Raw genomic sequence first — 15,127 nt, forward strand, 5'->3', positions numbered from 1 at the left:
TTAAGATAAAGTAACAAATTCAGGGGGTTTTTAAAGCTTCTTGCTAGCACTGTGTGAAAAATGTTGTTTTCATTTCAGATCAAACGCCACTGGTGTTTTAATGAAAAAGCAAGATCCTCTGATAAAGTAAACACTATTATTGGCCTATGTAAACAAATACTCAGTTTAAAAAGAAATTTTGTAAATCTGACCCACAACATTTTGGGATTAGCTGTTTTCCAGAACTCTTCTTAGTGGGAAAAATTGAAAAGAAGTACTTTTTGCTTTTTACTCTTGGAATAAAACCAAATTTCGAAATCCTGGTTTCCTGTGAACTGGAAACCGCTGGCTGGAACCAGGAGTAATGAACAAGCCACAGTCTAAGGAGGATTTACTGCCAGGAGTAGGTGCAGGGAGCACAGTGCTGCCCAGGCACTTTTTGGGGTGCCAGTGGGGAGCAGGAGGTCACATGCATGGAGCAGTTGTCACCTCTGCATCCAGGCCTGGCTCTTCAGTGATGGATCTGCTCAAGGCTGAGCTTTTCTTCCTTTGTTTTTGTTCAATGGAGTGAAAGTGGAGAAGGTGGAGATGTTCTTGAGGGGTTTGTGGCAGTGTGCTTGTTTTTCTGGTGGGGAGAAGCACAGCAGAGGGACATGGTTACACCCAGTAACTCTCCATTCCATTCTGGGACCACCCTTGGCAGTGTCCAAAGCCAGGTTGGACGGGGCTTGTAGCAACCTGGGATAGTGGGAGGTGTCCCTGCCCATGGCAGGAGGGTGGGACTGGATGGTCTTGAAGGTCCCTCCCAACCCCAACAATTCTGGGACTCTTAGTGTGTATGGGATGCACACTTCCCAGCATCCCTGCAAGTGCACTTGGCATCCCCAGGGCATGTGCTGAAATCAGGGGATTCACATTGTCCCTGCAGAACAGAGGGACAGAATTTCCCCTCTGAGCATGACCATGATCTCAGCACAGAATCACTGGCCATGTGCTGCCCTGTGCAGTGTGTCCCTCCACACTCCCCTCATGTCCAGCCTCGGTGTTCTGAGGCCTTTGGGCAGAATTTCTAAACTGCATTTCCTAAACTCAGGAATATTGTCCTATTTTCTTAAACTGTCAGCCCTGGGTGTGGTGCAGAAAAATCCCTGTATTGCCATGAGCATGTGGCTGCAGACCTGGAGGAGCAGAGAGTTACCCAGACTCTGCAAGCCACTCATGGAAGTGTCCAAAAAAGACTTTTGAGCACTCCCTGGGAAGTGTTAAAGAAGTGAGTAGATGTGGTTATTAGAGACATGGCTTAGTGCAGAACATGGCAGTGCTGCAGTAATGGTGGGACTCAATGTTAGCTGGCTTTTTGAACCCCGATTCCAAGAGTCTGTCCCATTTATTTCTGATGGGGCTGGCTGGCACGTTCAGCTGCTCATGTTGGCCCAGATATTGGGGTACCATCACCTGAGCAGCCCTCCTTGTGCCATCAGTGGAGTTAAACCAATGTACAGCTATTTGGGATGAAAAGAACTCCAGTGTGGGAAGCATCATGAGCTGCAGGAAGGGTGAGGAGGCCTTCCTGCAGCTCAGGAAAGGCTGAGCAGGACTTGTCTGTGCTGGTCGGTGGTAGCATCACCTGACCTATTTCAGCCCAAATCATCTGGAAAACCAGCTTTAACAGTGGTTTAATTTTTTAGTACTTTTAAGTCCTAAAAGTGCTGTTCCTCCCCACATCCTACTGCATCTCAGAGGATTCTCCCTACTATGCAAAGTGCTGAGAAAAAAAAATCCTGCTTTTGGCAAAGGAAACTAGAAGGTGATGGAGGATCCCTGCTCAGGCTGCTCCTCATATGCTGCGTTAGAACTGGGCTGAGGGTACTTGGATTTAGGATTGAGAGGAGGAAAATCCAGCTTGGCTGATGGATGGCAGAGTCCTCACTCACAGCAGCAGGAGACATTGCCTGTGCTGGGCACCTTGAGGTCCCACCTCAAATCCTGGGGTCAGTTTTGGGCCCTTAATGAAAATTATGACATTGAGGGACTGGAGCATTTTCATAGGAGGGGATGGAGCTGGGAAAGGGTCTGGAGCTCCAGGAGGGGCTGAAGGAGCTGAGAAAGGGGCTCAGCCTGGAGCAAAGGAGGCTCAGGGGGGACCTTGTGGCTCTGCACAGCTCCTGCCAGGAGGGGACAGCCGGGGGAGGGTTGGGCTGTGCTCCCAGGGAACAGGGACAGAACAAGAGGAAACAGCCTCAGGCTGGGCCAGGGGAGGGTTAGATTGGATATTAGGGAAAGTTTCCTCATGGGAAGGATGGCTGGGCATTGGCCCAGGGCAGTGGTGAAATCACCATCCCTGGAGATGTTAAAAAACACGTGTGGATGTGGCACCTGTGAACAAGTGGTTCACAAGTGGTTTAATGATGAACACATGATTTAATGATGAACATTGTTTGGTGCTGGGATGATGGTTGCACTTGATGATCTCGGAGGTCAGTTCCAAACTTAACATTTTTTGATTCCATGATTCTGCATGGGGGCCAGGGAGCAGTGGGCAGTGGGTGGGGAGCAGTTGGGTGGAGGGACCAGTGCCTGGGTCCCCTGGCTGAGATGTGGTCAAAAGGCTCAGTGTGGGATGGGCTCCAGCCCTGCAGCCCTGGGCTAGCTCCTCTCCACCTTTTTCCCTGTCTCCATCTTCAGTCCTTTCATCAGCAGCCAGTGACTCCTTGTTTCCCCTTCCTTCCACAGAGACACTGATGGACTCCACCACGGCGACAGCAGAGCTGGGCTGGACGGTGCATCCTCCCTCAGGGGTAAGGCATCACCTGACGGGACCTGCAGCTGCTCTGGGGTCTCTTCTGCATGTGAATGTGGCAGGCTTGGCCCAGGAAAAGTCAGGCACTGATGCAAAGTGCCTTGGCCATGTGGAAAGAGCACAGTTGAGGTTTCCAATAGTTTTCTAGGAGATGATACTCCAAAAAATACCCCGGTGTTGGTGGGATGTAGTTCCCACCCCACAGAGTCACACAGTGTGGTGCTAGAGGAATCACAGTCTCCATAGAGCTGGCATGCAGCCACCTCAAAATGAGGAGAGGAAGAAACAATATGCCAAGGCCACCATCATTTGTCCCCAGTGTCTCAGTTGTTATTCCATTGCCTGTCACCTGTAGCAGGATGAGGGCATTAGGCTCAGGTCTGAAAGGACTGGCATCCCACAGAGAGATGTTTGCTGGCTCAGCAGAACTACCTGTCTTCTTTACCAGGGCCAGGTGTATCCTGAAACATGTTCAAAGATCACCCTGAAGAAACTCCTTTAAAGAAGAGCTTGAGCAAGGCAGTGCATCAGGTTCATCCCCCAGAGGGTGCAGGCACTGCCCAGGCTCCCAGGGAATGGGCAGAGCCCCGAGGCTGCCAGAGCTCCAGGAGCATTTGGACAACGCTCCCAAGGATGCACAGGGTGGGGTTGTTGGGGTGTCTGTACAGGGCCAGGAGTTGGACTCAATGATTCCTGTGGGTCCCTTCCACCTCAGAACATTCTGTGACTCTGTGATTTCTGCACCCTTCCGCTCATGGGAGAAAACCAGAGTGGAGCCCCCTCTGTGTCCCACGTGGGGCATCAAGGTGCTTCAGAGCATCCTGCCCACCTCTGGCTGTGGTAACCAGCAGCAGCCACAGTGTCCAACCCCCCAGACCTGCTCCCTTGCATTTGGATGGCCCAATCCAGCCTGGTCAAAGCCTGGAGATGCTTCCACGCCCGTGCATGGCAGCGGTGGCTCAGCTCCATCCTGCCTTCCATCCACCCTCTGCAGGGGCTGGATGAAGACGTTTCTGTGGCCCTCACCCCCAGGCTGACAGCATGCCCCCAATCTGAGCCGACTTGGCAGAAGAAAAGAAAGAGCCCAGAAAAGCCTTGTCTGGGAGATTAAACCAAGCCGTGCAGCGTGGCCGCGGTGCTGCGCCAGGCACGGGCGCTGCCCATCACCATGAGAAAGGGCAGAGCTGCCTGGCCCCGCCAGTGCCCGCCGAGGGGGATGACGGGCACACAATGCAGGGGAGAAGAGGTCAAGTCTCTTTCTCTCGTGGCCCAGCCTTTCTTGTTTGCGGTGTTTCCATATGTGAAGCACGCCCTGCTCCCGCTCCCCAGCCTGGCCGTAATGAGGCCGGGGCCTGCTGGAAGCCTCTCCCTGGGTTATTGTGCTGCTGCCTTCCTTTGAGCTCCCGGCATGTTAATTAGAGAGCCAAGAGAAAGGGAGAGGCTTCTAATTAAGCCTCGAGGAAGCGCAGGGGCTGGTGCACGGGGATGACTTTCTCTCCCATCTGGGAAAAGGGAAGTCTGGAGCCAGCCACTTGCTGTGGCAGGGATGTGGGAGGATGCTGGGGATCCTGAGCCTGGCCCCCAGGGTGCTCCCAGGACCCCCATCAGGGTGGAGATGCCCATCTGGACAGTGCCATGCAATCCCAGTGGTTGGTGGGATCGCCTCCTGTCTCCACCTCTGAGCAGGGCCCTGAGGGGGGATATGGGCACATCATGTCCTGCTCTGTGTTCATCAGGGGTGACAATTCTGCGATGCCTTCATGGCCTCATGTCCAAGGGCAGGACAAGGCAGTGCATCCCACTCAGAGGTGGCTGGCCAGGTTGGATGCAGCCAGCATCACCTGGAAGACAGAAGCTGCCCTGTGTTCCTTTTTGGGGATTATTACAGACCCCAAAGCCCAAACAGTTGCTTTATGTCTGGCTCTGAAACTCTTGTACCATTTATATAGGTCCCCAAGCCCTCCCTCCATCTCCTGTTCATCCCAAGCCCTGGAGACTCTCATTCCACCATGTGCTGCTCCTGCCTGACCAAGGCTGAGCTTTCTGGGCTCGTGTCCTTACCCTTCCTGGGGGCTGGGGCAGGTGTGTGTAGGGGGTCCCTTGGTCTTGCTAGCTGCCAAGGTGGGGGTCTGGAGTGGTCCAGGTGAGGGAGAGCCACATCAGAGGCAGGGCAAGGGAAGGAATTGCTTCCACATGCTTTGTCCTTGATTCCCTCACTCCCCTCCCAACCAGTGCCCTGAAAAGCAGGGAGATCCTGCAATTTTCCACTAACACACCAAATTTATTTCTGGAAAACAAAGCAAATGCTCCGGCTGTGTTTTGCGATGATGCTCTTCTTGTCCCCCAGCCCTGGCAGCAGATTTACATCTACTGCCAATCTGAAGTGGTTGGAGCTGTTGGGGATCTTCCCTGACAGCCTTCTGTTGGGCTGTGAGCCTTGATGTGCTAGGAGCAATCTGTCTCCCATCTCCTGAGCCTCTTTCCCCAGTCCTGGGTGCCCTTGTGAGGCCATTTACAACCTGAGGGGCTGGGAGTGCTCTTCTCCTGCAGGATTTTCCCTGGATTTGGTCCTGGCACTGGTGCTGGATCTGGGCTATGCTGGGTCTTGTGATCCTGCATCCAGGGCAGGGTTTTGCTTGGGGTGTAACATCCATGGAAAACAGCTCGGCTTCCACTTGAACAGTTTTCTGAAGAAATTCAGAAGGAGCAGTTCCAGCTGGCTGGGACTGTGTCACACGCCAGCAGGATTCTGGTCCCTGTTGCCAGCATTACACAGGTGCCCTGGGTGGGGATGGGACTGCAGGGGGATGCTCTGCACTCTGGCAGGGGCTGGGCAGGAGGAGATGCTCTGTGAGCTGAGGGTTCTCCTCCCACAAAGACCCTTCCCTGTTGGTGCTCCCTACAGAGGAGCAGTGGCCAGTTACAGGCTGCAGCTCATGCCCTGCATCCCCCTCTGAAATGTCCCCATCCTACACAGAATGGAGACACCAGGCACTGGAGGATTTTGGGAAAAACAGCCTGGGAAAAGGGCAGAGAGTTGGAGAAGGCCAGATGATATCACAGCAGCCCTGAGCTCTGTGGGGACCCAAGGGGACAGCTGGAGCTCTGTCAAGGGGGTTTAGACTGGATGTTAGGAAAAGGTTCTTCCCCCAGAGGGTGCTGGCCACTGCCCAGGGAATGGGCACAGCCTCAAGGCTGCCAGAGCTCCAGGAATGTTTGGACACCACTCTCAAGCACAGGGTGGGATTGTTGGGATGACTGTACAGGGCCATGAGGTTGACTTGATGATCCTTGTGGGTCCTTTCCAGCTCAGGATGTTCTCTGTAACTCCATGGAGCTTCCTCCAGAGCTGGCAGAGTCAGTCAGCTGGGGAGAGCTGGGCAGAGCTTCCCATGGGGAAATCTGTCAGCTCTGAGCTGTCTTGCTGAGAAGGATGTTGCTGTCATGGCACAGCTCATAGGCATGTCTGCATCCCATAGATCCAGTTCAGGACAGCTGGGGTTGGGACCTGAGCACCTGCTGGAGGAGCCCCAAAGCATTTGACTGTCAAAGGGGCAGGGATGAGGGCTCCAGTGGGACTTACCCAGCACCTCCCTTTTTGGGAACACAGCAGGATTGGCCATGGTCCCATCCTGCCCCTGGGAAGAGGCCCTGGCTGCAGTCAGGCAGGAGGTTTCATGGCTTATGAGGAAGCAGGTCTTGTTGCCATGTCTGTAACCAGTGGCACTGGTGGCAATCCCTGTGCTAAAGGCACTGTGTTCCTTTGCCAGAGGCAGAGCAGTGCAGTGCAGCCATGGGCACAGTCCCTACTAAAACCATTTCTGCAGAGTAGTGGCCTTGCTGTCCCTCCAGCAGCAGAGAGGCTTGACCCTGAATCCAGGCATGGGGCATGGTGCTAGTGCCAGCAAGGTGGCCTGAGGGACCCCTTTGTCTGCACAGTGTGGAGCCTGCCTGGGGCACAGTGTGGGTCAAACCCTGCCCAGGCAGGTACAGGGCACCTGCAGGGGGGTGCTGGGAGGAGGTGCTGGGCACTCTGGGACAGCCTGTGGGATGGGGTGGGCACAGAGAGGGGCAGCTGGGGCTGGCAGAGCCTACGTGGCATGTCGTGGGGATGGGAAGAGGTGAGCAGGGTGGGGAGCACCCCTTCAGAGCAGCCCCTGACTGTGTGTGTCCTTCCCACAGTGGGAAGAGGTGAGTGGGTACGATGAGAACATGAACACCATCCGCACCTACCAGGTGTGCAACGTCTTTGAGTCCAGCCAGAACAACTGGCTCCGCACCAAGTACATCCGCAGGCGAGGAGCACACCGCATCCACGTGGAGATGAAATTCTCTGTCCGGGACTGCAGCAGCATCCCAAATGTCCCAGGCTCCTGTAAGGAGACTTTTAACCTGTACTATTTCGAGTCAGACTTGGACTCGGCCACCAAGACTTTTCCTAATTGGATGGAGAATCCTTGGATGAAGGTGGACACGATCGCTGCTGACGAGAGCTTCTCGCAGGTGGACTTAGGTGGACGGGTGATGAAGATCAACACTGAGGTGCGCAGTTTTGGGCCCGTCTCCAAGAATGGTTTCTACCTGGCCTTCCAGGACTATGGGGGCTGCATGTCCCTGATTGCCGTCCGTGTCTTCTACCGCAAATGTCCCCGTGTGATCCAGAACGGGGCCGTCTTCCAAGAAACCCTGTCGGGAGCAGAGAGCACCTCGCTGGTGGCAGCCAGGGGCACGTGCATTGCCAATGCTGAGGAGGTGGACGTGCCCATCAAGCTGTACTGCAACGGTGATGGCGAGTGGCTGGTGCCCATCGGCCGCTGCATGTGCCGGGCTGGCTACGAGTCCGTGGAGAACGGGACCGTCTGCAGAGGTAACCACAGGCTCTCCTCTGCTGGGGTCACTCGGGATTTGCGTCTGGGATCTGCATGAACCGTCTGGGAGGGACCTCCTTGGGCAGGGGTGGCTGAGGGGCTTGTGTGGAGGCTGACTCCTTCCCCAGCTGCTCACTTCCTGCCCCAGGCTCATCCGTCCATTGCAGAGGTTGTCCATGACCTCCGGGTCCCCAGAGTCACTGGGTTCAGGGCTGGCGCCAGTTGCTGGTGCCATCCATGCTCTCCAGGTTTTGGAGGCACACACGTGTGGTGCATGTCACCAATCTGCAGTTGCTTCCCAAAATATTGGGGCTGTTATGCTGTTGGTTTTGCTGTGTGCTTTGGCATGGGCTGAATCTCTTCTTGGATGAGGGGAGTGGGAAGGCAGGGTCCCAAAAGGGTGCTGTGGGAGGGAGCAAGTTGTCTACAGTGTTTTCCTGGTGAGGTGCAAATGGCCCAGGGCAGGACATGGTCATGGCCTCTTCAGAGATACCTGGCCCCTGTACTCCTCAACAGCCGGAGGTTTCCTGCCCTATAAATGTTCTGCCTCTCTAGATGTTCTCCTCCCACATAGATGTTCAGAGCAGACTCTGTGAGTGCCTGCTGAGCTCAGCTGGGCACCATGGAGCCAGCCTGGTCCCAGGCCAGCAAGAGGCTCAGCACTCCCCTCCCTGAGCTGATGTCTGTGCCCCCGTCCAGTCATACATGGGCTCGGGAAGGTTCAGAAAGGAGCTCCTGGGGTTGCTCAGAAGAAGGTGGAGACCCCAGAGCTGTGTGGTGGGCACCTGCAGCTGTGCCATGCACGGAGCAAACCACAGAGTTTGGCAAACAGGATCTTTTTCCCCTGTCCTGGCTGAACCTCCAAATCCCTCTGCAGTTCCGATAGCATTGGCACACTCCAAGCAGAGCCAGGGCTTCTGAGATCCATTACAGACAGGTTGGTGGCCACTGCAGAGCCAAGGGAGGAGCTGTGTCTCCTCTCTTCTGGCTCTGAAGGGTTGGCCAGGTAGAACCAAAGCAAGGGGAGGGTGCTGGTAGTGGGAGACAGACACACTGGAGAGGGGAATGGACAATCTGATTGTGCTCAGTAGGGACTGCAGGCTGTATCGTCCCCTTGGAGAGGGCTCCATGTCTGCTGCTAGTGGCTGGGCTGCTCATGCACCAAAAATCAGGTCCTGATGTGCTGTGGGGATCATTTAATATCCATTATTTCAGCTACTCCATGCTTAGCCACTCAACGCCTCTTCCCACCGAGCTCGGGCAGATCAAGTGTCTTACAGCCTTAGCAGGGATGGGGATGGGGGCAGCAAGGAAGCACTGCTGGAAACTGAGCCGGGCTGATCCCTGCCTCGAAGGGCAGACGGGGCTTTTACAACTCCCAAGTGAAGCATTCGTAGCAACACCAGAGAGCCCCAGTGATTCATGGCAACTTTTCCGTCTCAGCCTGTTTGTTCCCGGAGCAGAGCCAGCCCCGCACAGTGCTTTGCTCTGATGCAGCCGGGGTTTCTTGGGGAGCCCCCGGTGCCACTGCGAGCCCAGCCGAGGGGCAGCCCCGGCGCATGGCCCGGGAGGGGCTGCCGGGACCGCTCCTGCAGAGCCCTGTCCCGCTGGGCTGGGGGAGCAGAGCCGGCAGGAGCGGGGGCCGAGGCGGGGAGCGGGAGGGAGGGAGAGGCCGGTCCCCTCTTTGTCTGGGCAGCAGCAGCCGCAGCAGCAGCAGCAGGATTTTGGGAGGTCCGGTACCTCGGCAGCTGTTCCTGCAGCCGGTGCTGGCGAGCGCCGGCCCCGCGCTCCCCGCCCTCATTAATCACGCGGTGGCCGCCAGCCCATCGTCTCCATGGGGCAGCTGGCTCGGGGCTGCCTCCCCTTCCCCTTCCCCTTCCCCTTCCCCTTCCCCTTCCCCTTCCCCTTCCCCTTCCCCTTCCCCTTCCCCTTCCCCTTCCCCTTCCCCTTCCCCTTCCCCTTCCCCTTCCCCTTCCCCTTCCCCTTCCCCTTCCTTCCCTTTCTTCTTTCTCCTTTCTCCTTTCTCCTTTCTCTTTTCTCCTTTCTCTTTTCTCCTTTCTCCTTTCTCCTTTCTCCTTTCTCCTTTCTCCTTTCTCCTTTCTCCTTTCCTTTCCATTCTCCTTACCTTTCCCCTTCTCCTTCCCGTTTCCCTTCCCCTTCCGTTTCCCCTTCCCCTCCCTCTTCACCTTCCTCTTTCCCTTTCCTTCCCCTTCCTATTCCTTTCTCCCCCTCTTCTTTTCTTTCCCCTTCCCTTCAGTCTTTGCCTTTGCCTTCCCCATTCCTTCTTTCCCTTTCTCTTCTCATGTGGGGTGCAATCAGGGCTGGATGGCACCCTGGGATTGTCCCCTCCATTTTTCCCTGGCAGCCCCCAGAAGAGGAGTGGGGACTGGGAGGAGAGCCAGACACAGAGTTGGCAGGACAGCCATGGAATCTCTGTCCTCTCCCAGCCCTCCCAGTGAGCCGCACAAAGGGCTGGGAAGGGGCTGCTCACCCAGCTCTGCTTGGGAAGGACCTGTGGGATGTGTCCCTGTGGGATGTGTCCTTGGGGGATGTGTCCCTGTGGGATGTGTCCCTGCATCCCTGCTCTGCTCGGGAAGGACCTCCGGGATGTGTCCCTGTGGTCTGTGTCCCTGCGGGATGTGTCCATGCGGGATGTGTCCCTGCGGGATGTGTCCCTGCGGGATGTGTCCCTGCATCCCTGCTCTGCTCGGGAAGGACCTGCAGGATGTGTCCCTGCAGGATGTGTCCCTACATCCCCACTCTGCTCGGGAAGGACCTGCAGGATGTGTCCCTGTGGTCTGTGTCCCTTTGGGATGTGTCCCTGTGGGATGTGTCCCTGCAGGATATGTCCCTGCAGGATGTATCCCTGTGGTCTGTGTCCCTTTGGGATGTGTCCCCACAGGATGTGTCCCTTTGGGATGTGTCCCTGTGGTCTGTGTCCCTGCAGGATGTGTCCCTGCGGGATGTGTCCCTGTGGGATGTGTCCCTGCAGGATGTGTCCCTTTGGGATGTGTCCCTGCAGGATGTGTCCCTGCAGGATGTGTCCCTGCATCCCTGCCCTCCTCCCACCGGGTCCCTGCCCCGCTCCCTGCAGAGGCAGCGGCAGAGCCGCCTGGCTTGGGGGACTCACTCCTACATGTGGCTGGCAGGTTTGCTCGTGTTTCCAGGGGTGGGAGGGACTCTGGGCCCCTTTCCAGAAGCAAAACAATAGCAAATCTGAGCTGGCTTTGGGGGTGAAGTTCTCTCACACACTCAGGCGCCCAAACAGGACGTGGCAGGGAGCATGGGGGGCCAGGTCCTCCTCCACCAAAGGGTCCAGGTGGAGAAGGGCATCTAAGGAATGGACAACCCCTGTGTGCAGCTGGAAGGAGTTGCTCATTTTCTCTGCTGGGTTTTTCATCTGGCTAATAACACGGCAGCCTGCTCGCGGCAGTGTGCACAAGGGATATTTATGGAGGAAGTTCATGCATCTAACAGCTTAAGCTCTTCTAAGCTCGCAGCCCCAGCACAAAAGGATTTGGGGGCAGTTAACAATTCAGTGTGGTTAAGAGATTTTCATTTGGCTGGGCTGGCTTGCCACTCCTGCAGGCCCTGTGAGGGGCTGGCTGCTGCTCCTCGCTGTGAGGGGCTGCACACACCCCAGCCCCATCCTCCCTGCTTCACCTTCTGCTCCCTGCCTGCTTTTCTCTCTCCATCTCCCTGTTCTTTGTCTGCGCCTCCCCCTCCTCTCCTCTCCCCTCCCCTCCTCCCATGCAGCACATCGAGCGTTTCTCCCTCTGCCTCCTGTCCCCATTGGCTCCGCTCAGGCACGGCGGGGGCAGAGCCATTGTGTGCCCTTGGGCTGGCTGGACAGAGGATGGGCACTGCCTGCATGGCTCTGGGGCTCAGGGACAGAGGATGGGCACTGCCTGAACTCTCTGGGGCTCAGGGACAGAGGATGGGCACTGCCTGAACGCTCTGGGGCTCAGGGACAGAGGATGGGCACTGCCTGCATGGCTGTGCTGCTCAGGGACAGAGGATGGGCACTGCCTGCATGGCTCTGGGGCTCAGGGACAGAGGATGGGCACTGCCTGCACAGCTGTGCTGCTCAGGGACAGAGGATGGGCACTGCCTGAACGCTCTGGGGCTCAGGGACAGAGGATGGGCACTGCCTGAACGCTCTGGGGCTCAGGGACAGAGGATGGGCACTGCCTGAACGCTCTGGGGCTCAGGGACAGAGGATGGGCACTGCCTGAACGCTCTGGGGCTCAGGGACAGAGGATGGGCACTGCCTGCATGGCTGTGCTGCTCAGGGACAGAGGATGGGCACTGCCTGAACGCTCTGGGGCTCAGGGACAGAGGATGGGCACTGCCTGCATGGCTCTGGGGCTCAGGCACAGAGGATGGGCACTGCCTGCACGGCTGTGCTGCCCAGGGACAGAGGATGGGCACTGCCTGCATGGTCTGGGGCTCAGGGACAGAGGATGGACACTGCCTGCATGGCTGTGCTGCTCAGGGACAGAGGATGGGCACTGCCTGCATGGCTGTGCTGCTCAGGGACAGGAGCTGATGGCTGCTGCTCCCAGCCCTTCATCCCTTCTGCAGCTCCTCTCCATCACAGCAGGGCATCTCTGGTTCCTGCCTCCTCTTTGTTGTGCTCCTGCAGCACTGAGCACTGGGAGTCCTGGTCTTGCTGGGGTGACAAGGGATGGTTTTGCCATGCAGAAGCTGGTGGTGACACTCTCTGGCTGTCAGAGACATCTGGTGTCATCCCTTGGGGTCACAGGCCTTCCTGAAGAGGAGAGGAGCTGCTGAGCTGATGGGATGAGGAGAAACCAAGTCAGATTCAGGCTGGCAGCTGTCTTCTCGTTGGCTCTCTTCTCTGTTCTCTGCCCCTCTAGTCTGCTTTTGTGAGACCCTCCTGCAATGTTGCCTCCAGCTTTGGAGTCCCCAACATTAGCAGGATATGGAGCTGCTGGAGTGAGTCCAGAGGGGGCCACAGAGATGTTATGAGGACTAGAACTCCTCTGCTTTGCAGCTAAGGCTGGGAGAGCTGGGGATGTTCACCTGCAGAGGACTCCAGGGAGAGCTCAAAGCCCCTTGCAGTGCCTAAAGGGGCTCCAGGAGAGCTGGAGAGGGACTGAGGAAAGGGATGGAGGGACAGGACAAGGGGGAATGGGTTCAAATGGACAGAGGGCAGGAACAGATGGGATATTTGGAAGGCATTCCTGGCTGTGAGGCTGGTTAGGCCCTGGCACAGGGTGCCCAGAGCAGCTGTGGCTGCCCCTGGATCCCTGGAAGAGTCCAAGGCCAGGATGGATGGGCCTTGGAGCAACCTGGGACAGTGGAAGGTGTCCCTGCCCATGGCAGGGGGTGGCACTGGATGAGCCTTAAGGTCCCTTCAACCCAAACCATTCTGGGATTCTCTGATTTTGCAGCTTAAGGTGGAGCTGGCCCTCCCCTGAGGGGAGCCCCAGGGCTCAGCAGGGTCCCGTTCTCTGCCATGATTTTGATGGCCAGGGCAGCAGATCTGCCACCACCCCACCATGTGTGGGTGACGTGGGCTCAGGTGTGACAAGCACGTGTGACAAGGACCGAGAGCCATCCCTCCAGCACAGAGGGTGGGAAGCAGCCAAGCTGTACTTGGGATTTGGAGGGGGCCAAGTGTGTGCTGAGGGCTGAGAGCAGCTTCCTGATGTGCTGGAGCAGGGCCTGTCTGAGCTGTCTCATAGTCACAGCCCATGAGGACATGATGTTTTCCTGATAAAAGGCTATTTATGGCTCTGGGCCTGTTTTGGGTCTGGGCCTCCTCTGATAATGCTGGACCCAGCCAATAAATTGTAAGGCTCATGGGGTAATCGAGTTCTTCCAGGAAGCATTCCTGGTTGAACTGGAGCAGATACAGCCAGTTGTTCTGGAAATGTTTCCAGAGACAGAGAACTGCCCATTAAATGCTTCCAGAGGCTGTCCCTGCTTTCTTACTCTGCTGGGCCTGGCACTCCCACCTCAGAGAGCTCCATCCATCCATCGCCACACCTCTGTGCTCTCTGTGCCTGTTTGAGGGTAATCTTTGGCCCCTGCTCCTCTGCTAAGGTTTTCAGCCAACTTTTTTGGCTCTCCCCAGCCCTTGGCACTGCTTTAGCGTTTCCCTTGGCAGATCCAGTTCCCCACAAACAGGCTACTCATGGCAATCAGCTGCATGCCAGAGGGGATGCTTAGATTCCCTCTGCCTGCATCCCCCCCTCTGTTTAACCACTTTGGCAGTGGCATTTCTCTGGATGCTTTTGGAGGATCCTTGTCCTTTCCTGTGGGACTGGGAGAACTGGGACTGCATCCTTGTCCCTGTAGGTGTGATTTGACACGTTTGTACTGAAATGCAAGTTCCTTGCCTGTGCCCAGTTCCCCAGGGATTGCTGTATCAGGAATCCATCATTCTCAGTATTTACCACTCCACAGCTTCCATGTCAACAGCTAACTTTATTGGGAACACTTTGGGCTTTCTCCTGGGTCATTGATAAAAATGTTAAACAGCCCAGAGGCACGAACCGCATTTGTTGGCTGCAGCAGGAGCAGCCTCGCTCGCATCTCCGGCCGCGCTGTGTCTGCCTGCCAAGTTTTAATTCATCGAGGATGTCCCATGGTGTCGGTGGAGCCACTGATTTCAGAATCAAAATATCCCGTGTGTTAGCCAGGGAAAGGCTCTGCAGAGGTTTGGGTGGGTGACATTAATGCCATTACCCCCCAGTCAATCTTGTAATTGCATCAAAAACCCATACAAGGCTAATTTGCCTTAATCTGTTTTCCCTGAGTGCACACAGGTTGGCACTACTATCCCTGCCTTCCTTTAATCCCTCATTGACCCAGTCCTGGAGCTGTCACAGCCTTATTTGACTGGTACTGATGTTGCAACCCTAAAATAGCCACAACTGCCTCATTTAGCAAATAGCTTTTTCCTCCATCTCTGAAACACCCTGCTGCCTCACGGCGTGTGGAAAGTGAGCATTGAGTGTGCCCCAGTCCATCACTTACACCCCCTTAGGTAGGTGCTGCCCTGACAGGCTTATTTAGCAATGTTTAACTTTAGTGGCTGCTATTTAACATCTTGAGTTACTGCTGGAATGGAAAGTATTCCACCATCATCCTCAAAGATGATTACATCACCTGGCTCCTTCCCAAGTACAAAACAGGAATTTGTCTGCCTTTTCTACAGGCTTGTTGACAATTTGAATGCTCCCAGCCGGCCGGGGCTTGGTGGCATTGTTGGATTCTGCTTTTGGGGCTTCTCCCTCTCCTCCCTCTCTGTCTGGGAAGCAAGAATACAGCGTCTTTCTTTCCATGGCTTTGATTCTTCTTGCTGACCTCTCCATGTTGTGAGTCCAATTAGGGCTGTGGTGGAGACTGCAGCTGCTCACTGGGAGCCACTCCACACCTGCCTTCTGCTTGTCCTCTGCACATTCCTGTTGGAGTTTGGGCTTTGGGAGGTTGGAACAGGACCCAGGGG

At 56.0% G+C, this 15,127-nt stretch overlaps 1 protein-coding gene across 4 annotated transcripts in view; it reads left to right on the plus strand.

Annotated features, from left to right (window-relative positions):
- EPHB2 (EPH receptor B2) overlaps window positions 1–15,127 on the plus strand; it is a 142,641-nt gene that overhangs the window by 37,154 nt on the left and 90,360 nt on the right. For all 4 annotated transcript variants that reach the window (XM_071448779.1, XM_071448781.1, XM_071448780.1 and 1 more), the window contains exons 2-3: window positions 2,713–2,777; window positions 6,962–7,646. In XM_071448779.1, the coding sequence (XP_071304880.1) occupies window positions 2,713–2,777; window positions 6,962–7,646 (750 nt within the window). The remainder of the gene's footprint in view (window positions 1–2,712; window positions 2,778–6,961; window positions 7,647–15,127) is intronic.

Source organism: Agelaius tricolor, unplaced genomic scaffold (genome assembly GCF_023055355.1).
Source record: "Agelaius tricolor isolate 1412-34295 unplaced genomic scaffold, bAgeTri1.0.p SCAF_28, whole genome shotgun sequence".
Classification (NCBI taxonomy): Eukaryota; Metazoa; Chordata; class Aves; order Passeriformes; family Icteridae; genus Agelaius; species Agelaius tricolor.